Source organism: Malurus melanocephalus, unplaced genomic scaffold, assembly GCF_030028575.1.
Source record: "Malurus melanocephalus ecotype Western Australia unplaced genomic scaffold, MMel_1.1 scaffold_490, whole genome shotgun sequence".
Taxonomy (NCBI): domain Eukaryota; kingdom Metazoa; phylum Chordata; class Aves; order Passeriformes; family Maluridae; genus Malurus; species Malurus melanocephalus.
The window spans coordinates 73,441-97,100 of record NW_026623722.1 but is presented as its reverse complement, the minus strand read 5'-3'; the positions used below and the strand labels follow the sequence as shown (position 1 = coordinate 97,100).

Below are 23,660 nucleotides of genomic sequence, written 5' to 3'. Positions count from 1 at the left end.
TCCCTGATGTTTGAGATCAAAGCTTAAAAAAAAATCTAAAATGTGAGACCACCAAGGCAGAGCTGGAAGCATGGAAGTCGTGGGAGCTCCCATTCTGAGCAGCAGCAGCAGCTCTGCCCTCATATCTCAGGTTGTCCCCATCCTGTAGTTTAAATGTCCCTCTCCATTTGGTGTTGAAGTTTTCCTAAGAGAAAACACACTTAGGAGGGGGTTTGTCCTGCAGAAAGTTTTGAAAATCACAGAATCACAGAATGATTTGGGTTGGAAGGGACCTTTAAGATCATCCTGATCCACCCACCTGCCATGRGSAGGGACATCTTCCCAGACCAGGGTGCTCCAAACCCCATCCARCCTGGCCTTGGCCACTTCCAGSGGTGGGACACCACAGCTTCTCTGAGCACCCTTTGTCACCTCACCACCCCCAAAGGGAAGAATTTCTTCCTGGTATCTARTAATTTTTTCTTACATTTCTTTCATGAGTTTCAGTTAGAAACGCTGTAAAAAGTACCAAATGCATTTTTATGGCAATTTTATACAAAATTGACTATATTGTGCTTCATTAAAATGAGCATTTAGAGTAACCCACTTTCCTGGAATCCAGCAAATGCTTATGCTAAATGTAGYGATCTTTTCCTAGCAGTAAAAAAAAGGATATATTCTTGAAAGGACATGTAAGTCACATTCCTTTATTTGACAGATGCTTATCATCAACAAATCACAGGAATTCTTCCACAGCCCTCAGTAAAAGGCCTGCCTACTAAGTCATTGAACTCTGTAGCTTTTCTGAGCTGCTGTGCAGAAATCCATTACGTCTCMAAACAAGCCACCCACAAGATGGAATAAGTGCATGATGGTAAATGCATGTTTACCTCAACAGAGTAATTTAACTTCACACTATTCTAGCAGCAAGAATTAAAAAGGACCAGATTTATAAGGGCTTTTAACCTCACGTTGTGGGAACTAACACAAAGAGTACGTAACTCTTTAAAACTCTGCCTTCAGGGTGTAGTGGTTGGGTTTCTCTTTCATGATCAGATTTATATCTTGGAAGCACTTTGGTRTTTCAGACTCTAGTACTGGATGTTAAAATGCAAGGTTATTTTCATGGTTTAACCCCAGCCAGCAGCTCCACCCCTTCACTCACTGCTCCCCATGGAATGTGGGGGRGAGTTGGAAGGGTAAAAGTTAGAAAACTGGTGGCTTGAGATAATGAAAAGTGGTGGCTTGAAATAATGAAAGGTTAGTAGATAAAGTGAAAATTATGCACACAAGCAAAACAAAATAACTTTCATTCCCCACTTCCCTACYACTGGGAAGAAAATTAAACTTAGCCACATCAGCACATGTTTATTGTTATTATTATTATTATTGTTACTACTACTGCTACTCGTACTACTACTGCTACAGCTATTAGAAATTTTTGGACCCAGTTCCCTGCTGCATTTCATTCGAACTAATGCAAAACAAATTTTTTTTAAAGGTTTTAAAAATAGAGACCACCCTTTTCAGTCTCGTGCATGAGTGTGCAGGACAGGTGGTGCAGAAAATAAAACCTTGGTTTGTTCCACAAGTCAGCAGCTGCAGTAGAACATGGTGATCCACATTTGTCCCTGAAAGCACTTAAAGGCATYGACCCAGGAATAATTTAGGAGTTGAAGATTCACCAGAGCTAATGCTGTTCATCATGTGTTTAAAAAGGCAGGGGTRTCTATCCCATAGTAAAGATTGCAGTTGGTTAACTTTGTGTGCAGGTAGAAGTGTCGATGCTTTCACGCGTGATTGCTTTGTGGTATGTGTGTAATTCTGGGCAAAATATTTCCTGCCTGAGGCTCAAAGTAATGTTCTTATACAAAAATTAAGAATAATATCAGATTCTGACACTAATAGTAATATTGATTGATTGCTACTGAATTTGCTTCCATGTGAGTTATGTTGTCATGTGAGAATAGCTCAGAATCTCTGATGTGTTTATGTCCATAATGCTTGCTGGTGGAGGTGCAGGGTCATTCCTCTCTTCTCACAGTTGGGTTGGGGGCATAGGGATGGWAAAGAGCCTCGTCCAAGGTCACATGGGCCATTTTGGAGAATCTGAAGCCACAGCCTATCTATTGAACCAGATTTCCTCTGTGGATCTCAGCTCCTGCATTTGCTKCTCTGTTGTGTAAAATGTTCTGTGAGGAACTCAGTTCCAATTTGGTTGTACAGCCTGGTCAGTGCTTCTCCAAATTCCACTGGGGAGGATTCCAGGTGGCTGCAGCTGGGGAAGGAATGGACATGGAGGTGGCCTTGCTGTGAGGACCACGGGGAACTCACCCCATAGCAAAATCTAACTGCAACCCTTGAAAGTTAYAGTAAAAATTAGAAAAAAAAAAACCAAATTAGAACTAACACCATTATTTTCCACAAATTTTGGGTGAGTTTTTGTGTAAGTGAAAAAGAGAATAGTGGAAAAGCACTGGGATCAGTTGCTYTTCCAAATGTGGTTTCCTCTGCTGCCTTGCAGCTTGAAAGGCAGGAGGGAGCACAGTGGGGTAAATCCCTCTGCAGGAATGCTTCCACACTKAACCTGGAAGCTGTGTCCTCCCCCTGCTCTCCTCCACAGCCCTGTCCTGCAGATATTACTGCAAAAGGAGGATGTAACCTGGCCTATTAATCTTGGTTCTTCACAGGGTTTTCCTGAGTAACCTCAAAGTCTCTGAGTTTATTAAGAACATKAAATGTTTCACCTAAAAAGGCACAAATATGGGAGGATCTGATACACCAAAAGAAATACTCATTCCATAGTGCTAATAGTTACATGATTCATCTTAGCATAGAGTAGCAGATTGTTTCCTGCATGTTTTACTTTTTGCAGTTAGCTGGTTACAACCAAAACTSTTCACTAGTTTGTTTTGTGTTTTTGCAGGGCAGAAACTACTGGATACCTTAGCTGAAACCTGGGATTTTTTCTTCAGTGATGTCCTGCCCATGCTGCAGGCTATTTTCTATCCTGTGCAGGTGAAAAAATTACTCCATTACCATAGAATCTTGAAAAACTGGAAAAAGCAACTTTACTGGTTCATCAGCAGATTGATGCAATCCTTAATTTTCTGTCCTTGGGCCAASCTCCCAGTGCAGCTGTACAATCATGTCATGCAAATGAGTTACTTATGCAAATGGTTTGAAGTGCTTGGGTGGAAAAGATGAAGGGGAACTTTGAAAACAAAAATGGACTGCAGGGAAGCTGGYTAGTCCTTCTGCCAATCACACTAAAAGTCAAAAAAAGGTTATGAATGATAAACTGAAATGTTGCACCATGAAGTGAGTGGAGCTGTTGGTTTAAATATATGCATTTCCTTCTCTGCAATGTGAACTTTGTCTTTGAAGTATCTCCATTTTYGAAAAGGAAGGTATGAAGTCTGAATTTAGAGGGAAAGCTGCTATTTCACCCTGGATTTTATTCTGAAAGGGAGGAGCTCAGGAAACATGCTAGGCTACTTCACCCATGGACTGGCATCTTACCGGTAGAAATTGTAAAACAATAGAAATAAAATGCTATTAAAAAGATGCTAGAACACAATGGAAGATTGTTTGAAGTGCCCTGTAATTTAAATCAAAGATATTTTGGACATGTGGAGATTGCACCAAACATCCCTATTCTCTGTTGTGTTTCTGAGGCCTTTGAAAATAGTTTWGTAACACAATTCTTCTCCCTTATCAGATGGAAATCATTACTTCAATTTCCAGAGGAACCTTGAGGGTTTAAGRGTAACGTGGGTTTAAGTCCTGTCTAAATACAAATAGATTTAGTTGCTGATTTTCTGAATTACTTCCAGAAACCCAACTGGTGCTTATGTGTTTTTGTAAATTCTATTAATTAGCAACTGAAGCAGATTTRGGACCTTCTTTATTTCAATTTAAAAAGTGAAAAGGAATGGATAGGGTTGGGTCAGGCTTCTTTATTCCAGCCTTAAGTCAACACCAGTTGAATACCAAACCTTCCATGTGTACAGCCATGGATACCCAAGGGAAAACTCCTTACAACTCGATATAAGGGAAGTTCCTTTAATCTCTGCAGATAGAACTGGAGTTATATTCTTCACCTGGGAGAATGGCTTTGGAAAAAAAATTCAAAACAGATGGCTTTGGAAATGTGATATGAAACTTCAGCTCTGCTCTTGCCTTAGAGTAAAGTCTCTCAAATTGCAGAGAAAAGAGGGTCCATAGGTGGGCTGAGTCCAGATTCCTGCCAAATTTGAGGACAGTAAYGAGCAAGTACTCAAAATCTTACAGAATAATGGAAATTCAACCAATGTGAAGCCCTATTTTTTTTAAACTTATGATACATTTAATTTGTGATGTACTGTTAAAATGCCAAATACTCATATATTATCAGGCTCTCATCCAACCCCAACCCTTCATCTCTCCACACGCAGTCAGACTCAGTCACTGTAAAGTTCATTGCTGCCAAATCAAATTTATTGTGGGGTTGCTCTCTGTCCTTTATTATGTTTCCTTAGGTTTACCATTCTTGTAATCCCTCAGAAGGGGGAGAAGGAATTTGAACACAGGATTTTGAAACTCATTTTCTCACTGCTCATAATCTATCTTGCTTTCTTTCTGTTTCCAAGGGAAAGGAGCCCTCGGTTCGACAATTGGCGCTTCTGCATTTTAGGAACATAATTACCCTCAATATAAAATTGGAAGATGCATTATCCCGTTCCAGAGCTAGAGTTCCACCATCTATTATTCAGATGCTGTTAATACTTCAGGTAAATTGGTTAATTGTCTCAGCCTGTCTTTTYGTACTGCATTGCTGAAGTCTTACACAGTTTCTGATTTTGCTTGTTCACTGGAAACTTCTTACCCAGAATGTCAGAGCTTCTATGCTCCTGTGGTCATAACATCTAAATCCTAATATTCTAGTATCTAAATATACTAGTGTGTCTAAAAAAAATCTGCATACCTAATATCTAGATTATCCAACAGTATAATAATAGTAATATACCCTATACAGTATAATAATAGAATATATAAGAATAAACAATGTGACATATAATGTTAAAATAATATAATAAATATAATGTAATAATTAAACTATCTAATGTCTAAATATCCTGATATCTAAGAGCAGGAATTGTARAGATGCTGTGCAATCCAGAGGATGTGAGAGTACAGACTTGCTTTGAAGTAAGGCCTTGAAACACAAAATGCTGCAAGCTGGCAAGTGCTTGATGATAACATGATTTCCATTAATGCTGTTTCACTGCATTAGCAGTTCAGGGTGTGAAGCTTCACATATGGGATAGGGAGCAGAGTGAATATGCAATTTATGGTTGAACCATGGTCATACTTGGTCACTGAAATAATCAAATACTGTGATACAAAAACATTAGGACCACAGGTATTTGCCTTCTCTGTTAGTTTTTTTTTTCTTTGTGTTTGTGTGTGTAGTCACAGGAGAAACAAAATGAGGAATATCAGGCAAAAGGCAATTTAAAGATTTTTTAAATTTGGTTAAATAAAGAAAAGCATGTGGTATGATGAGAAAGGAAATGAGAYGGAAGAGAAGGAATGAACAAGGAGTGGATTCTGAAAGGGTGAAGAAATTGAGATTTTTGTGGCTTCTGATTCTTTTACAAACATGTTCCTTTGCTCTTCATCACAGTGTGAATTAGTTCTGTATCTGAAATGGTTTTGAAGAGCAGGATTCACCTCTCAGTGAATCAGTGAAATCTCAGCTATCTCAGTGTCCATTTGTTGGAGTGTTAATGGTGTGTTTAATGTGATTGTCTTGGGAAAAGATCCTTATTTTATAGAAATGTCTGCTTGGTCTTGTCTTCCTTCTCACAGCCCCTGCCTTCTGAAAGCTTCTTGAAACTGCTGGGTGACTGTGACCCAGTGACAACAATATGGGAGTTTTATAGAAACTGGAGAGAGGAGAGGAGCCTCAGGGAAAAGCTGGAGAATCAAGGGAACCTGGGTGCRTTAGCAGACACCAGACTCCACATGAGACAGTGCCATTGCTAAAACTTTATTCACAGGAAGGTTCCCTCTCAGGCCTCAGCCCTTTCTTGGGTGTAAACTGCCCATYCTCAATCAGCCTCCAGCAGCATTGTTGCTAACAGGTCTGCAAGCTTTTTATGATTATTTTGGGGAGTCTGTTGGCTGTGGGCAGGATCTGGCTTGGAATGGATTCTGTGGTGAGCTGGGAACTGAGTTAAATCTGATTTTTTCTTTGCAAATCTGCTTTCTTCAGCAACCCAAAGCATTAACAYGGTGGATGCCCACATAGGGCAAAGGGTCAAATCCATTCTCCTTGCAAAGCTGTTGATGGAAATCAATAACCAAGTGAGAGGGAATTTGCCCATGGKTCTTTATTTCTGCATACTTTGCCACTTTGGTTGTGTGGCAGGGATGATGAAAGTCTATTCTTGGCAGTAGCTTTGCCAGACTCGTGGTTTAAAATCTAATAGAAATTGTGGGAAAAGGTCAGAAGATCTGGGAATTTGCTATTTGCATACCTAGCAGTGTTAGTCAGTAGCTGGAATTCAGAGCAAAAACTTTTCTGAACTTGAATGTCATGTTAAAAGTAAATTTTATACATTTATAACGTAATGAAATTTTCTCAGTTTAATTGAGCTCCATGTGTTAATAGGGCTGGAAGAGAGCTAACAATTCAGCTGTCCAATGAGCATACAAAGATCTTGTAGGCTTTGATTTCCCAGACTGAGAGATGATGTCTTGATGGGGATGTTGTCTAATCCATATTTGTGCCCTCCATGAATATCTCTCCCATAAGAAACTTGGTGGCACTGGAGCAGACTCCCATGGACAGAAGATGATGCTGATGATGTTGGCTCTGGACCAAGTGTTGCACTTAGTGCTAGGATTCTGTGTTTCTGTCCTTAACAGCCTCATGCAGCTGTGTGATGTAGTGAAGGAATAGCTCATGTTCTTTAAAATAGCAGCTGTAATGTCAGAGGTTGAAATSCTCCACTCTGTTTTGTTAGACTGGATTAAAGTGGCAGAGCTTTGGGAACTAATGGAGGGTGCATCTGGTGTTAKGTTTCAGCTTGGTACAGGGGAAAAGCTCTTACTTTGTCAGGAGAAGACTCTTTCCTTATTGGACAAAAAGGGAATTTTTTAAAGAGGGAATGGAACTGCTCCATTTAAAGGAGCAGAAATCTGTCCTCGGGTTAATTATTAGACTTGGGTTCTTCAGTTCAGTAGAGCTGTTCTCACCAGTGCTATAACCTGGTGTAATTACAAACCAGCAATCTTTCAGGAAAGAGAGAAGTCTGGGAGGAATGATATTCCTGTTCTGTCAGTCAGGACAGAAGTAGTTTTATTACAGCTTGGAAGAAGGGCCTTATATCACTCAAGCTGTGAGTTGCCAGCATAGCCTGACTCAATTACAAAGCACAAACTGAAATGTTAATCCTTTGTGGCTGCTCACAGGCAACATAAGCTCAAGTGCCTCCAGGATGCTCCTGTTTGAATTGCAGGGAGCTCAAAAGCAGAGTCGTGGCAGAGGGAAGTAAAAAACTAAAACTGCTTTTCATCAGAGAATGATGCACAKAATGATGCACAGGAGCTCAATGGTGTTAGTTCTAATTTGTACTAATTTTGGGTGAAATGAGGGTACTGGAGGGAGAGGGCTRAACAGAGGAAGGGTTTAGGAAAGAACTTTCTGAACCAAAGAGAGCAAAACTCCCACAATCTGACTTGCTTCCCAAAGTATGTTGTCAAAGATTACTCTGACAGCTGAAACTGGAATGTCTTATCTCCAGGTATCTCTCCTGAGGGCTGAGAAAGCTGGAAAAGAATAATTAAAGTGTATTCATTCATCTGTGTCTTTCAGCTAACTTCGRGATTATTTGAGTTCACAGAATCTCTCGGGGTAATCTGACATATGTAAAAAATTGAGAACTGCCTAAGACAGTATCTCTTGTTCTGAAGGAAGAGGCCTCACAAAACAKAACATAATATCTCTCTGCTGGGGGATGAGGCCTCACTAAATATAAGCTCTGAAGAGAAAAATAAAACCTGTGGTTTCCTCTTTGGCTCTCTATGTCTCACTTGAACTACCTTGCCCAATGTCTCTGTAAAGGAAGACAAAAWGAATATATAAAGCTGCCCAGCATGACCTTTTTGTTATTTCTGCAAAGTTTTTTCCATTTTAAAGGAGTGGAAAAGTACGTTGCAAGATATGAAAGTGAATTGCAGAGAGTGCTGTTTTTCCATCTGAGCAGCCACACATCAAACCAAGGATTGCATAGTGATTAAAAACAAAATAGCTGCAGCTATAAATGTGCTGGAACACTGCAATGCCAGTTGCAGTCAATTCTTCATGGTCATAGGTTTTCACAAGTGATGGTTRCTTTTGGGAGGTTTTCTTACTAAGTCTCTTAGACCTGAAGCTCAGGTTGAACAAAATSATGTGGGTGTGAGGTTTCCACATGCTTTTAATTTCTCTTTACCTTTGGCTGAGTTCCTGCCTTAGAAGGCACAAAAAGAGGAAACCAATAAATAAATGTATTGTAGACCTTGTTTAAATATAAATCACTGCATCAAAAACTTGTGCCTCTTCTGGGTTGTGCATAAATTTGGATTTTTTTCTTCCTTCCTGGTGGAAGGGTGGTTTGTCTCTCTTGTTTGCATCAGCCCCRTAAGGAGTCAGGTAAGAAATCTTTCAGCCAGAATGCAAAGGGAAGAGCCCTCCGTTGCTTTGTGTTCACACTTGCAAAATTGAGAATCTGGCCCTCAAAAATCACATTTCAGAGTATTTTGTAGTTACATTTGTTTCCATGCATTATTCTCTCTTATTCTAGTTTATTTATTGTCTGTATCAGCAAGTGCAATTTGCAATGATTAAATTGACACAGATTTGTTATCCTGGAATGAATTTGAATTGCTGAGATTTTAAACAAGGCATAGCATTCATTTATTATAGAAAARAGATGTTTTTAAATTAAAATCTTAATATTTTTGCTGGTGAGGAGTACTTGTCACATTTGATTTTGATTTTTTTTTCAAATTGTTGTGTCTTTAGGGGCAGAGGTTTGTTATTCCTAACCATTCCTGATTGGCAAGGGCTTGTTCAACAGTAATTCCAATGCAGCTTGTGCACCACAGACTTGATAATTCTGTGCTCATGTGGACCCTCTTTGTAACTGAGGACAATGGRGGTCCAGTGCCACATAAAAAGAAGGAAATTTGTTTTTAAATTAAATGCTAATTCTCAATATATTTGACAAAACCGTGTGTTGTCACTTCTGTAAACTTAAGCAGTGAAAAAAGAGGAAAGCAACTTAAAATTGTATAGTTTTCTTTTATTAGATGTRAACCTGTCTCATGAACACCATGTCACAGTAATTTAAATGTTCATCTTGTCCCTCATCTTTAACAGAAGGTGGTTTTTGGGAGCACAACCATAACTTTGTCSGTACCAATCAAACACAATGGTTTTTGAAGGCAGTTTGCATTGTGCAGACACCCTTTGGAGTATTACACTCACGGTGCATTTTAAGAGTACCTCACATTAAGTAAAGTGTCAGTTCTTTGAAGGATACCAATTACTTAACCAAGGGTATGGCTTCAGGAGGTGTTGTTTAAACTAAAATWAATGTCTCCTGGACTTTGCCTCTACTGATGAAACTGGTCCATTAAAAACAGTTCAAGTACCTTGGCAGGCAATCCTTAATCCTTACCAAAATAGAATGAAATCAGTCAAATTATTCTTAACTTGAATTAGCATGTCCTTGCAGACCCTATGAGTTGTTTGAGTGAGAGGGAGAAGATTTGACATTTGTCTGTAYAGATGTCTTTTGTGGACCCATCTGGGCTAGAAGACTTAAATCTGGCATAGAAGATCACATAGAAATTTTGACTGTTGCACAACTCTGAGTAAGAAATGTTCCCATGGTGCAAGAATCCTTTGAGTCAGGGTGCTTTAATACTGTAATTCATGAGTTGTCTACAGGAGGAATACAAGTTAATCTAAGCTGCCTTTTAAAGAAAATTAATTAAACTTCATTAGAAGTCTCTATGGACACTCATTCTGAGAATTAAAGAGTAGGAAGGGAGGCTATTAATGATGCCTCAGTTCTCCATCAGAGGCCTAAGCATGATTTATCTTAACAGATTTCTGTTCTTATTTCATTTGGTATGATTTCATTTCCCTGAATGACCCAGGTAGATAAAGGCATGAGGGAATAGTGGCTTTTGAATTGCCCAGGGCACTACAGAACGGGTCCTTAGGACGTGGCACACACAGATTATATAAAATGTCTTAGCTTCTGCCTTCTACTAAGAAGGGAAAGAATTGTGAGAGGTATGGAACCACCTTTTCTGGCATACCACCAAACCCTATCCCCAAACTTTTCCTCTCCTGCTCTGTGGTTGCCATTGCTAGAGCCAATAGCCCATGTGTACAGCAGGGTGACACCACGCTGGTGSCACGGGGACTTCAGCAAAGGGCAACTGCTTTGTGGTGTATTTATTCCAAAAACAAAAGGCCTGATTTGTTGTAATTTGCTAAAGATAGGGGAATGATGGAATGAGTCTCTCAGAGGTTCTTTTCTCCCTTGGTGAGTGGACACTGTTAATTGCCTTCTATCAGTAGTTTCACAGTCTTACCCTTAGTTTTGTTGCAGATGCAGAAGAAACAACTATTTACACATACTGTGAAATTCATTAACCTGCCACTACCCAATTATTACAAGCTATTAAAAGGTAAACAAATAATCATGCAATAGAGCAGAATCCAGGTTATATTATTTGATATAAATCATTATCTGTTGCAAACCTTCTTCTGTTTCCAGTGAGCTACACGGCAGTGGCAGCAAAACTTCCATAGCACAGGGTTTCAGTGCTGTGACAGTTCTTGTCATGTGTGTGGGCAGTGTGAAGTCAATGCAGTTCTGCTAAAGCCCTTGGATAGTAGAGGTGGAATTGAGCAATAGTTGTCTGAAAAGCTCTAGAATATGGTTGTTGTACATACAGCCGTGTTGATAACGTTTAAAACAGAAGCTAGGAAAAGACTTGCCCACTGGAGGTGGCTGTGTGATGTTATATGGGTTAAATTAAAGCACTAGCCAGCACTGAGGAAAAAAAACACAAATATTGTTTCAGTGGTAGTCATATTGCTGAGAGGTAGGTCAGGRCATTTGTTGGGTTCCATTGCATGTAGCTCTCCATGGCTGTAGTAAGAATTCTGAATTCTGCTGAATTTTGGAGTTGCCACATCCTTGGCAGGTGATGGATGAGGGAAGGTCAGCCCTTGAGAGCCACTCCAGGGATCACATCCCAAATCCACAGACTGCATTTGGGGAGTGCACTGGCTGTGAACTCACRTTTTGTGTGCTGGTATTTCTTTGCTTTCTCTACACATTGGATTACTGACAGAGGATRTTGTCTCTAGATCCAATCAGTTACTTGCTAAGTATTTTGAACTGACAGAGATTTTTTAATTGAAATKAAACCATTGTGTAAGAATGTGTTGCTTTTGGCAAAGCTTTTGCTACAAGCCAGGAGAGCTGCCTCAGGCTCAGGCTGTGAGGCTCCTGGAMTTCTTAACTTAGGTGTTCAGAGATTGGTGGAAGCTCAGCCTCCTCAAGAGTAAGGTGAAGTGCCAGGATAGACAGGTGGTCTGCTGCTTTCTAGCTCACAGGGATGATGAAAATGGTGTTGCTACCAGAAATAGAGAAAATTTTTAAAAATCTAGAAGGCACRGCTGACATGTCTGCTCAGTCTATTCAAGAAAAGAAGAAAATTCTTGGAGTAAATTCAGTCACCTTTGAAGGGTGAAGCAGCTTGGARGATGCTCATTAATGATTTAAAAGGGGAGTGTGACTGAAAGGCAATGTCAGAAATCCTCACAMGTGGGTAACAGCAGTCGAGTTAATGTTTGTGGCTCTTCAAAAGCTTTACTTGGATGTCTCTTCAAAACAGCCTGGATGCACTGAGGGAAGGCTCTGACATCCTTTTTTYTCTTTGAGTAGCTGCCTGGAAAGAAATCTAAGATTCTTATCTAATCTTATAATAAACAAGAAAACACCCAAGGCTGGGTAAAAGCTTGAATGCTAGAGTTAAAAGTCATCAATTCCCGCAAGGTTTGATGAGTCTGAAGTGCATAGATCAGCAGCAAATTCAAGTGGGAGGATGAATAAATGAAAAGATTTGTTCTCTTGGACATTAAACATCACATCCTATTATTTGGCAGCTCACTGGTGATCTCTGCATGGGGCTGCACATGCATTTCCGTGCATTTGCCTGTGAGTGTGACARTCCTAAAGCATTCCTGAATGCAGATAAACTAACTCCAGATCAAATGCATTCCATAAACAGCTCTTTGAATCCACTCAACTTTGTGTCGATGTCATTTGTTCAGTTTTGGAAAGTCRCAGGAGCTTATTTGATTGCTCCAGCCTGTGCCCAGTGGATCACTTTGGTGGCAATTGGACTACCTGTAGCCCYAAACCTATAAAAGAAGGAAATGCCCACCATTGTTTTCATTGAATCTTTATTAATGAACTGGCTGCTCAGCTGCTGCAGAATCCTGAGCAYTGTATTTAAAGCCTCAAGGTAACTTCCTTACTTTCAATAATTTACTATCTTTTCCTGGTCCTTATCTTCTGCTTTCTCTTTTTCAATGTCAGATAAAATGTTTAATGACAGTTTAAAGAAATACAAGACATTGGATAACTACATCAGGTAAAGACTATCCTGCTTTTAATGTTTTGTTATTTCTGGAAAGAAAAATCCTATTGCTAGCTACCCTTGTGCAGCCGAGCCATTTGAAAAATGCACCAGCTGAACACAAACTATGGCTGGGTGTTTTGTCTTTATCTTTTTTCTGTGTCTCAGTGCCACTGATGAAAGGAAGGAAGAGACAGAGCAGCTTCTCATGCTGACACTGACATACTTTGGCACTTGCTGGAGATTAAAGTGAATATGACAAGATCTTYCTTTCTGAGGCAGTAACAGCAATCTGAAGTGCTGACTTCTGTCAGTGTGGCAATGGTAAGCTCCTCTGCCTCTCCCTCCCATGACTGCTGTTGCTATGAGAAAATCATGAGGCACAGGCTTTTCCAATATGCCAGTGCTTTAGGATAAAATGAAGAGCGGAAGAAAATAACGTGAGGCATTGCTGTCGAGAGCTTATGACAATACAACCATGAATTATGCAGCTGCATCTGTCCAATGTGCAAAAAGGGTACCAGTGCCTAGGAATGAACATGTGATKCATAGGGCACAGCTTCCTGACGTTGTAAATTGGTATAAAATTATTAACCTAGCAGGTTCTAAAATGTTASAGCATTTATTAGTTTGACATAAAAGTGCTGCTTTTCCCACTTTGTTCTGCTGTGAGGTAATACCTGTTTGCAAATACACATAATACAATCTGGGAGATTTATTGAAAGTGAGTCCATTGTGAATTCTCAGCCCTTTCCCAAAAAAACTGCTTTTTTCCAGCTTGTTCTAGTCTGAAAAGGTGTGACTTCTATTTCCTCACAGCCCAGACACATTTTCTTGTTTTGTCTTTGGACTATGGTAGAGGAACCCTCATGGAGGAGGCACACAGACTTCCAGCAGATCAGGTCAGCTTAGTCAAGACAAGCTTAGACAAAGCAAAACATAGTCCCCACTTGAAGTGATTTTGATTCCATTCTGAATCTGTTTCCTAAAGGGTAAAATGTTTACTCGTTTATTCTTTCGTCTGTACTTTCACAAGAACTCCCTGTGCCCTTTGAAAGCTCAGTGGGAGTTTATGGATAATTTACAGAATTAACAGGGATGGAAACCTGAGCAGTTTGGTGCATCTATTCTTGCTGGAATGACTTGTGGGTTAGACTTAAGGKGTTTTGTTCCCAAACACAAGAAAATCTTTATTCCAGTGCCACCCTGGAGTGTAGAAGTGGGGCCCTCCTCCATGGCTGGTGCTGCAGTTCAGCAGTGTCTACATAAGGCAGGYACATCAGTAACCTGTAGACTTTGGGATGTGGCCCTTCTGGGAGTGCTGGCATGTTTRCATATCAAAACCAGTTGTACATAGGGTACTTTGAATGGTTTCAATACCATTTAATTAATGTTAATGAAGTTTGTGACTTGGGTGCTGTATTCCATGCAGTAATACCTATCTGTTCTTGATTGATGTTTTCCATTTGCAACACAGATTCAGYGAAGTACAAAGTACAACAAAGACTCATTTGCAGCATTCAGGACTCAAATTCCCTTTCTCCATGCCTTTAGTGTAGGGCAGACACTTGTCACAATATTACATTATAATTGTTTCCAAATGGACACATAGTGAGGTGACTCTTGTTGCATTTTGAATCAGTGTGATCAATATGAAGATTTGATCTAGCAGTTCCACTCTTCCCAAAGTACTAAAGTGCTTGCTGATATTTGATAGTGAGCTACTGTGATCCTCAGTTGAGAAATAGGTCTGGTAAGGCCTTTGAAAGGAATTTAATAGATACATCTCACACTCACAGAGAAGCATGAAACTCTCCTGCTAAAATGAAATTGGGTTCACAAAAGGTCACATCTTTGAATTTTTTTGCAGGTCTGCAGAGCAAATATTACATTAAAGATGAGGGTAGAATCTGTTTTACTGATTATGCTCCAAGTTTTCTGTCCAAATTGTGATAGAGCTTCTTGTAAGCTGAGCAGCCAGCCTTGTGACTTTTGTTTTATTGCTTTGTAGTGACAAACCAAACTAGTAAGGCAATGAGCAGGAAGTACAAGAAGAAGCATGAGCTGCCAAAATAACAGGAAAATACTTTTTCTTATTTTATTGGTGACTTTTTCAATCCTATCATAATYTTTTCAGGAACTGCTGTGACACGAATAGCCACCCAAGCTGGCTTAACTCAAAGTTCATTTTGCCTTTATAAGTACAAATCACTTAAAAATCTGGGAAGGGTCTAAGAAGTACTTCATGTAGATACTGCTATAGGCAGGCGTGCAGATGTCTATACATACTTACCTTTTTATCTTTACATATAGATAGGTGAAACATTTATAATAAATCTATTTTCCTCCATTCCTAAGCTGCTACCGGAAGCACCTTTTTATTAATTTTTTTATTAAATTTGCATGAATAAGTCATTGCACTGTGACACAGGGATGGGGTAGAAACCTCTGATGGGGAGACAGGAATTTAAATGCACCCTTGGGCCTGGCATCTAAATCCAAACAATCTTCCAGGCTCCTAAAGCTTCCTCTGCCACTTCTCTGGGCTACCTGGGCTGGGATGATTCATAAAAAAGTGACAGTGTCMTTCAGATCATATGGCAAGTTTATGTTCAGAAAGCTGAAATTGTCTTTGCTGAACTTTAGGATGTTATTGTATTTGATAAAATATCAACTTGTATTTGATAAAATAGAGGCCTGGAGGATGCTTGTGGAGATTCAGGCCTCACACAGCAGAGAGCTGTTTGCCTTGGTGAACAAAAAACCTTGGGTAAATAGATACAATTAGATATAGGGAGATGGGTTCACAGATAAAAGAACAAGGAAGAATTGAGAAAAGGAACAGAGGAAGARCAAGCTTTCTCCATATGTGAATAGAGACTGATTGTCAATAGTTTGAATTATTATAAAACACGAAGCTTCTTTAGAACAAGCAGCTTTACATGCAGAGTCCATGTCTCAGCCACTGGCAGATGCTTGTCACTGAGTAGCACAGCAGAAAGAAAAGCCAGTTTTGCAGTTTCAGGACAGRATCTGCACCCTGTTCTGCTCCTGCTCTGCCAGAAGCTCCACAGCAAGAAAATGGTTTAAGGGATTTATCCATTGGGCATCTGCAGGAAAGCCTGGGACAATGGCCAGTGCAGGAAAGATGGCACAGTGGTACAACGTGTTTGTACCAAGGCACAGAGCAAAGTCAGGCAAGGACATTTCTGTTACTCACACAGTTCTGCTGGTGGTAGGAGTTGTTTTGTGGGCAGTGAGGCACCAGTGAGTGAGTGAGTGCCTTTCTCCACAGCTGACACCTACTGTCTTTCACAAGTATAAAAAATACTTAAATGGTAGAAAAGTAAATAAAACCTTATAGCAAAGTCTGGGCATGAACAATGCTAAACATCACTGGCTTCTGTACACATATATTATGTTTAGGAGACCAATTCCAGAGGTATTTGGTGTGGGAACCTGGAGTGGAATGTCCTAAGTGCTTGCCTTTTCTTCATGTGATCTTGATGTGCTTGTGAATGTGTAGTAAATTATGTTGCCTTTCTGAGAGCTTGACTAAATCCGGTAAGAAACCCTGGGACAGATCTCAACAGGCCAATTAATGACTTGGAAATACTGCTTGCACCTTCATTAAGCCTTCTGATTTATTCCAGTGTTATTTTGCCTCGCTGTATGACTGTGGGCTCATTCTGCTGTTCCTTTGGTGTTAGCAAACTTTCAGATCTTCTGGATATGCCTTTGTGTTCATATTTGTATTTGTGGTCATCCCAAAGTTTTCCAGGACACAGCACATCACCAAAGATTGTTACTCATTGTTTAAAAACTGCTGAACTGGAATTAAAATTCTTTCCAAAATCAGTTTCTTTCCAAATTTGAATTCTGTGTTGGCCATTGTACATTTTCCATTCATAAACTTACCAAATGACAGGCACTGGGATGGAGTCAGCCATTCAGAAACAAATCTGGGAGTCACCCTAGACTCTGGTTGATGAATCTTACTGAGCTGTGAACACATCCTGAGTGTCAGGATCCTTTCACTTGCTGAGGGAAGGAAGTGTTGAAGTTTTACCCACATGATATTCATAYTGCTCTCTGGAGGCTTTCATCCCAATGTGTTTCTTTTTACAATAACTCAGGGGCACACAGTGAAATCTGCTAAATTCAAGCAGAGTTCTTKCTGAGTGTGGCATTTAGGATATTAATGCTGCAATATGACAAATGGGAATTTGTTCCATGTTGCAAGAGGCATCCTTCACATGAGTGTGCAGGGCTCTGCTCAGACAACACAGGACCATGCACTCTGCAGCTGTAAGCTGAAGGGAGAATTCAACTCTGCAGGGTTTTTCTGTCACCTCTGCCTGCTTGTGGGTGGAAGTGCTGAGTTAACAGCTAAAGGCGATGCATTTTGCCTGTGGGTGACTCTTACCATRCTAATTATAATGTGACTTTTGCCTGGAAAATGTTAAGTGCCAGGTTAGGGATGAGGAAAGAGAACAAACTTTTTTACTGTAAATATTGGTTGTTGAAAATATCCTGGAAGAAATATTTCTGAGGCTCTTAGTTTYGCCTTTTCCTTAACACTGTCAGTTTTGCTGAGATGGCAGTGACACCCTGTGGTACCAGATGCTATCATTTAGGAARCCACTGTAAGACTGCAGTAGCAAAAAGCCAGGGATGTTTTTAATTCCTCTTCACAAATCACATCCTCTGTCCTTCCTGAGTCTTGTACACTAAGTGGGATGTACCTTCCTGGATTTAAATGTTCTAGTCTGACACATCTCTTGGCTTTACAGAAGAGGAATCAGCTCTTTACCTTCACTCAGTGGAAATGCTTATTCTTTTCTGCTTGCCCTGTCGAGCCAGGAGAGCTTGTGGTTGCAGGAGGCATTGCTCATCTTGGGTATTTCCTCTTTTGCAGGGGGTTCACGAGTCGAAAGGTGTGACTGAAGATTATTTGAAACTGGAATCCCTGATCCAGAAAGTTGTTTCTCCTTACTTGGGCACATAYGGTCTATATTCCAGTGACGGACCCTTCATGCACTCTGCCTGTATCTTGGGTAAGAACAACACAGACTCCATTTGGCACAGMACAGAGGACTTCCCAAAATCTTGCTCCATGCAGGGCCAGGGACTGCACAAGAGGTGACTCAGGAGTACATCAGGCTCCAGTTCTAAAACCGTGCTCTGTGTAAGGTTCAGAGTCACAGTGAAACTTGCAATGACAAAAGATGAAAACAGATCATCATGAGAGTGCTCAGCAATAAAAATCAGTGAAATGAATCTAGAGTGTGTTTAGCATTTCCATTCTACCTTCTAACGAGAGAGCTTTAACACAGGATGCTTTATGGACTGTGAGAGGAAGAAGAAGAATCCACTTTGAAAGTGCTCTGTAGTTCATTTTCATTAGTGCTCATTAGTACACAAAGGCTGTTCAAATCAGGGAAGAGAATAGGAATTTGTCTTAGAGAAGACTAACACAAGTCTTCAAGCATGTAAAAGCTTTCTGCAGAGTAGAAGGTGTTCTCCATCCCAAAGGAGGTAAGAGATACAGAGKGGACCTCACATAGCAGGGGGAATTCATAGTACATGGAAGGGAAAATCTCTRATTTCACATGAATTGCCTCTGGAGGATGTTGAATCCTCTCTGCTGAGGCACTTTATACAYGCCATGTACAGCAGCATCCATAATGAGCAAAGGGAAATGTGGGCTGGCCTGGTGGCAGCTCCACTCCTCTTCAGTTTATTTTCTGATTCTTGGAGCTCTGAAGCCTTCGGTGACTTCTGTGAGGGCAGGATTTAGCCAGGATGAAGGTGGAACATCCCACATAGCAATTCACACTTCTTTAGAACAATCATTAGTGTAATAATAGGAGACTTTGCAGATRTTACTCTGGATCTTTGTTTACAGAGAAGCGGTTCTTCAGGCGTTCCAAGTCGGGTGACATCCTTGCCAAGAACCCCGTGGTGCGGTCCAAGAGCTACAACAATCCCCTGCTGACGCCAGTGGCAGAGTACGAAACMGAGGGCGTGGCTGCCAACGGCACCGGCATCCGACGGCACTCGGTGTCAGAAATGACCTCCTGCCTGGAGCTCCAGGGCTACTCCAATCTCAGCACCATCATGGACAATGGTTCCAAGAGCTCCGTGACAACCAAAAGCTCACTGCCAGGAGAGCAGGAGAGGCCCAGCAGCGGATCAGTGCAATGTTCCAGCAAACTCAGCACTGCTGAGCAGCAGAAAGGACTCTTCCACTCAATGGGTGACCCACACAACTCATTTGAGCGGGACAGAAACACTTCCTTGATTCCAGTTCCCTCTTCCAGCCCTGAGAATATAGTGGATCAGATTTTGGAGTCAATTGACTCTGATTCTGAAGGCATTTTCATTGAATTTGGCCGAGGCTGTTCCAATTCATCGGCGTACAATGTGGACGTGAACAGACAGAGCATTGTGTGAAGGATATTTGGAGATAAACCTTGGGTTTTAATATATATGAAATTACTRAGGCACTGAGTCAGACTGTGGGCAAGCTGTCTGTGCCTGGGCAGAACCTCAGCCAGGTCATTACAGCTGTACTGAACAAATGCAAGTTTACAGCAGGTAGGAATCTGCAGAGGGGAAAGCAACTCCAACCCCTTTTCCCCACCCCTGTCACCCTGCAGATGGATTTCCTATTTCTTTATAAACTTAGGGGTTCACAAGATGACAGGTGTCTGGTAAAATGCTGTTAGTGCAGCTGGAAGTGTTTGTTCAGTAAAACAGCCCAGCAAATAGCTGTGCTCACTTCTAATTTTCTAAAGAGATTTTTTTTTGCAGATGATGGGTTATTCTCTGAACTGTAACTCCTCAGCCAGAGTAGAAACATATCCTTTAAAAAATGAACAAACAAATATGAGAGGCTGTGGGCTTTCATGCCACAGAATACAATAATAAACAAGTCTCCTTTAGKTTTTTTCTTGTACATCCTGTGTGCACTCCTTTGCCTAATGGTGAGTTAAGAGTTCTTGAAGAAAGGCAAATAAACAGAAATGTGCTTCCTGATGTCACATGATGCCTGGTGTCTCATGTTCTCTTTCACTGTTTCCTCAGCCAATACCTTATGTCTGCAAGAGTTATGTTGAAATCAGCTTTTAAGGCTGTGTTAATTTGCTCTGAATGTGGCACTTCTGAGAAATTTGCACTGTCAACTCCTGAAACAGCTGTTGTATGGAGAGATTCCATCATAATTCAACTTCCATGTTTCCTAAATAAATAACAATGTGGCCTCTCAGGGGAAATTCTCATTACATTTTTATATTCTTAAAGAAATACTGTAATGCATCTGGTCATTCATCTAACGTGGCTGTGTTCACCTTGCAGCTCTTCTCATCCTGAGTGCTCCTAGCTCTGATCTTCCCTCACAGGAACATGTAAGAGCTGTGTTGGTAGTTTTGCAGAGGATTGATGCATGTGATACTAAGGTGAAGTAGAAATCCTGCTGTGCTGTACAGTTTTGGTAAGGGGGTTTTGAAGTGAAGGCCACTCCATTCTGTGTCTGTGCTTTGGTGGAAGGAATCAGTTGGTATTTCCTGAGGAAATTCCTTTTTGGAGAAAAAGAGTATCCACAGCTTTGTTCTAAGGACACAGTGCAGGGGAGAAGATAGGATTCAATCCATAAAAATTATAACCCCAAACATAAAAAATACAGTGGATCAAGGCCTCTGCACACATTCTTCCCTCAAGGAACTTTAAATATTTTAAGAGTCATAAGTATACTTAATTATTAGAATGTTTAAGCACAGTTTCAATGGAGGGAAGAAGAGGACTGCTAGGACCCTTCCCACAGGAGCTTTTGCATGGTTAGTGCCKTCTGCTCTGATTGAATCCTTGAATCCTCTGGTATGCTGGCAATGAACTGACTTCTCCTACCTGGCACATGTTGGAAATAGAAAATTAAAATCCTTCTCTGCTTGTTTTAGAAGACTATTTAGAGACTGGGTTGAAGACATTGAGTGCATAAGAGTTCATCTAACAGCCACCTCAGCCTCAAGAAGAAGCAGGATTTAGGAAATAGCCTTGTCTTCAGTGTTTCCACTTGTCCAAGACAGGCAGCTGGTTTGGGTTCACTTCACCTTCTCWCATGCACTGTGAGGGGAACTGGCTCTTCTGGGCCACTGGGGCATCGCAGCCCAGCACATCCAACTTTCACATTTCCAGCTCTTCGAGTGAGAGCTTCAGAGTCCTAGCAGCTCTAGCAGCAGCATGAGAAAGATCTAGAGGCTTTCATTAGAAAACTTGGGCTCTTCAGAATGTAGACTCCAAGGTCACCTCACTAGGAACACCCTGGAGAAGGACAGAAAAAGGAAATCCAGCTCAGTCTCATGCCCAAAATTGTGATTACCAGCTGTGGTAGGGTTAAATGAGTATTTTAAAAGGTTGGGTTCACTCACACCTATGAGGATTCATCACTTCTTGTTAGGATGACSTGTGAGTTCTGCTGAGCTGAAGTAAAAGGATGAAGAGGCTCTTAGTTGGCTTCAGTTAATGTAAGTTGCCTTGATGTTTTAATAGAACRTGTGGTTTAGAGCTTGCTGAATTAAATTGATCACGGGTAACAAATGTGGTGGTTGTARAAGTGCTTTGTTTGCTGTGCTGCGGCTCTGGGATAATGAGTAAATAAGGAATAAATGCATTTTGACTTTCAGGGTTTGAGCTGCACTTCCAGGGCTCTCTTTTAATTAAATAAAACATCAACTCATCAGGCTTGCTATGAAGACCCTGAAAATCACAGGATTAAGGTTGAAAGGGGCCAGCAGTGGGGTCATCTGGTCCAACCTCCCTGCTCARGCAGGGTTAAAACATCTGAAGTCAGAGTTCAATTCTCTGTTGCAACAGTGACAGAGTGGAATTTTGTCTCTCGTTCACGTTTATGTTAAAAGATGTAGGCAGATATGATTGAAAACAATGAAACTGGATGTGGTGGTCTTATTGACCAAGTCCAGTGTTCCTTGACTTTAAATGCACAGATATGAATGAGACTGCCTAAATTTTGTGATCCTAAATTTTGTGATCCTAAATTTTGTGATCCTAATTTCTGATCCTAATTTTGTTATCCTCCTACATGTAATCCCAGTGCAGGAAGCTCAGGGATATGGTGATCTTAGACCATGGAGTCATTACAGAGGAGAAAATATGTGTTGAAGAGAATTGTGTGGGTTCTTGCCAAAATGTAAAGTGATGGAGTTTGAGTTTCAAATTCTGCTGCAGGGCACTGTCACTTGAGCTTTGCCCTAAAGGGGCATTCTGAGTATGCCAGCTATTCCTCTCCACCCAGGATAAACTGTGGCACTTTGTGTCCTAATCCAAGAATCAAAAGCTCTTCTTTTCCCTGGTTGGGACAGGTTCCAAAGTGCTCTGAGGGGTAATCCAGAGCAACAGATAGCACTTAAGGTTCCTTTCATCTGGCACTGCAAGCTAAAGGGGCTCGGAGACTAAAAGAGACAAATCTAATGAACAGCTCCYGAGCTCTGTGGAGAAGTAATACAGCTCCCTGGAGTGCTGCTGGAAATTGCAGAACTACTGACTGCAAATAATGCAGTCCAAAAAGAGGGCTTTTCTGTCATAGAAATGGAGAAAATTACTTTCATTATTCAGTTAGCTCCTGGCTCACTTCAGCACTTCTTCAAGAGAAGAGCTGTGGGCCACTTTCTCCTAAGGCCATTATACAGATCCGTGAGTATGTGAAAGTAATTGAACTCTCTGCAGTTCTGGTTAGAGATGTATGGATTGCCCCTTTACTAGGATAATATGGTGTGAGACCATCTTGAAAATAAAGATGTCAAAAAGTCTGTAGTAAAGTTTTTGAGCTGTGGTCTGCAKAGGTGTGGCTGTCATTTCAGAACTTAAAAGTGCCACAATTTGGAGGCAGGGAGCAGAAACCCAGACATCAGTTGAGCCAGCAGTTCTGCAAAGAACATATATAGTCATTTTAATAACAGATAAATCCTTGTCATTATACTCTCAAGGAGAACAAAAAGCTTGATTTGCAGTTGTAGTGTTGTCTGCACCTTTCCACAAAGTCAAAAATACACTTTTAAAAGGAGAATTAATATGTTTTGTGCTGAAGGTGGATCCCAGTCACTCCATATGACCTGASAGGCTCTACCTGTTCTCTGATGTTACTGATGGAATAGGGGCCTCTGGGATATTGAGATTATACCAAATATTTCAACTCCCCTAGCTATTGAGAGAAGTCCCAGYTAGAGAAAAGGGCTTGTAGCAAATAAGAACAGGGTGTTTAATCCACAACTTTGTGAGGAAGGCATAGCAGGGGCATCCAATTGCACTCCTTTGGGTAGACTTKATGCAGTCAGACATCAGAAATGCAAAAGGGGGCAGAATAGCAAGTGAGGCATCCCAAAAGCCTTAGACTGAGCACACKGTGAACTCAAACCTATGCATATAAGATCCGACTTTAGGCTGAGATTTTCAAAGAGACTGAAAAAGAGAGCWGAGTGGCTATATTGCTATTTTTTGTCATCTCAAGGAAAGCAAGTAACTCTCAGGTGGGATTTTTCTAAGGTTTCTAATCAGCAGGGGGTTGGTCTCATCTCTCTACTTCCTCTGGGTATTAATAGTGAGGAGACRTGTGGGTGTAGCCAGCAGAATATTTCAATTTTATTTTACATTAAGACTTTTGATGCAGGATCTGCTCAGTGTCTGATGGCTGCACATGTGGAGGAACAGGATATGAAACTTAATTTCTCATTTCTTTTGTCTTCAGATCATTCTGAAATGCCATGTGCTTATAAAAAGGCCTTGCATCTGTCTGCCTCTCTAGGAATCTGACTAACAAACTTTCTCTGGACTAAAAAATACTCTTCAGTACCATCCAGCTTACTGTTTCATAGGTGGAGTGTGAGCTCCTGTGAAGCTACTGCCAAAAATGTGACCAAAGGTTCTCTGCAATATATTTCACTGCAATATTAGGATCTGGCTAC

The 23,660-nt window shown here is 40.8% G+C and overlaps 1 protein-coding gene across 5 annotated transcripts in view; it reads left to right on the top strand.

Annotated features, from left to right (window-relative positions):
• PRR5 (proline rich 5) overlaps positions 1–19,727 on the top strand; it is a 63,394-nt gene extending 43,667 nt beyond the window's left edge. For all 5 annotated transcript variants that reach the window (XM_057381067.1, XM_057381069.1, XM_057381066.1 and 2 more), the window contains 4 exons: positions 2,906–2,997; positions 4,611–4,751; positions 17,600–17,738; positions 18,590–19,727. In XM_057381067.1, the coding sequence (XP_057237050.1) occupies positions 2,906–2,997; positions 4,611–4,751; positions 17,600–17,738; positions 18,590–19,137 (920 nt within the window). In that variant the 3' untranslated portion in view covers positions 19,138–19,727. The remainder of the gene's footprint in view (positions 1–2,905; positions 2,998–4,610; positions 4,752–17,599; positions 17,739–18,589) is intronic.
• The last annotated feature ends 3,933 nt before the right edge of the window (positions 19,728–23,660 follow it).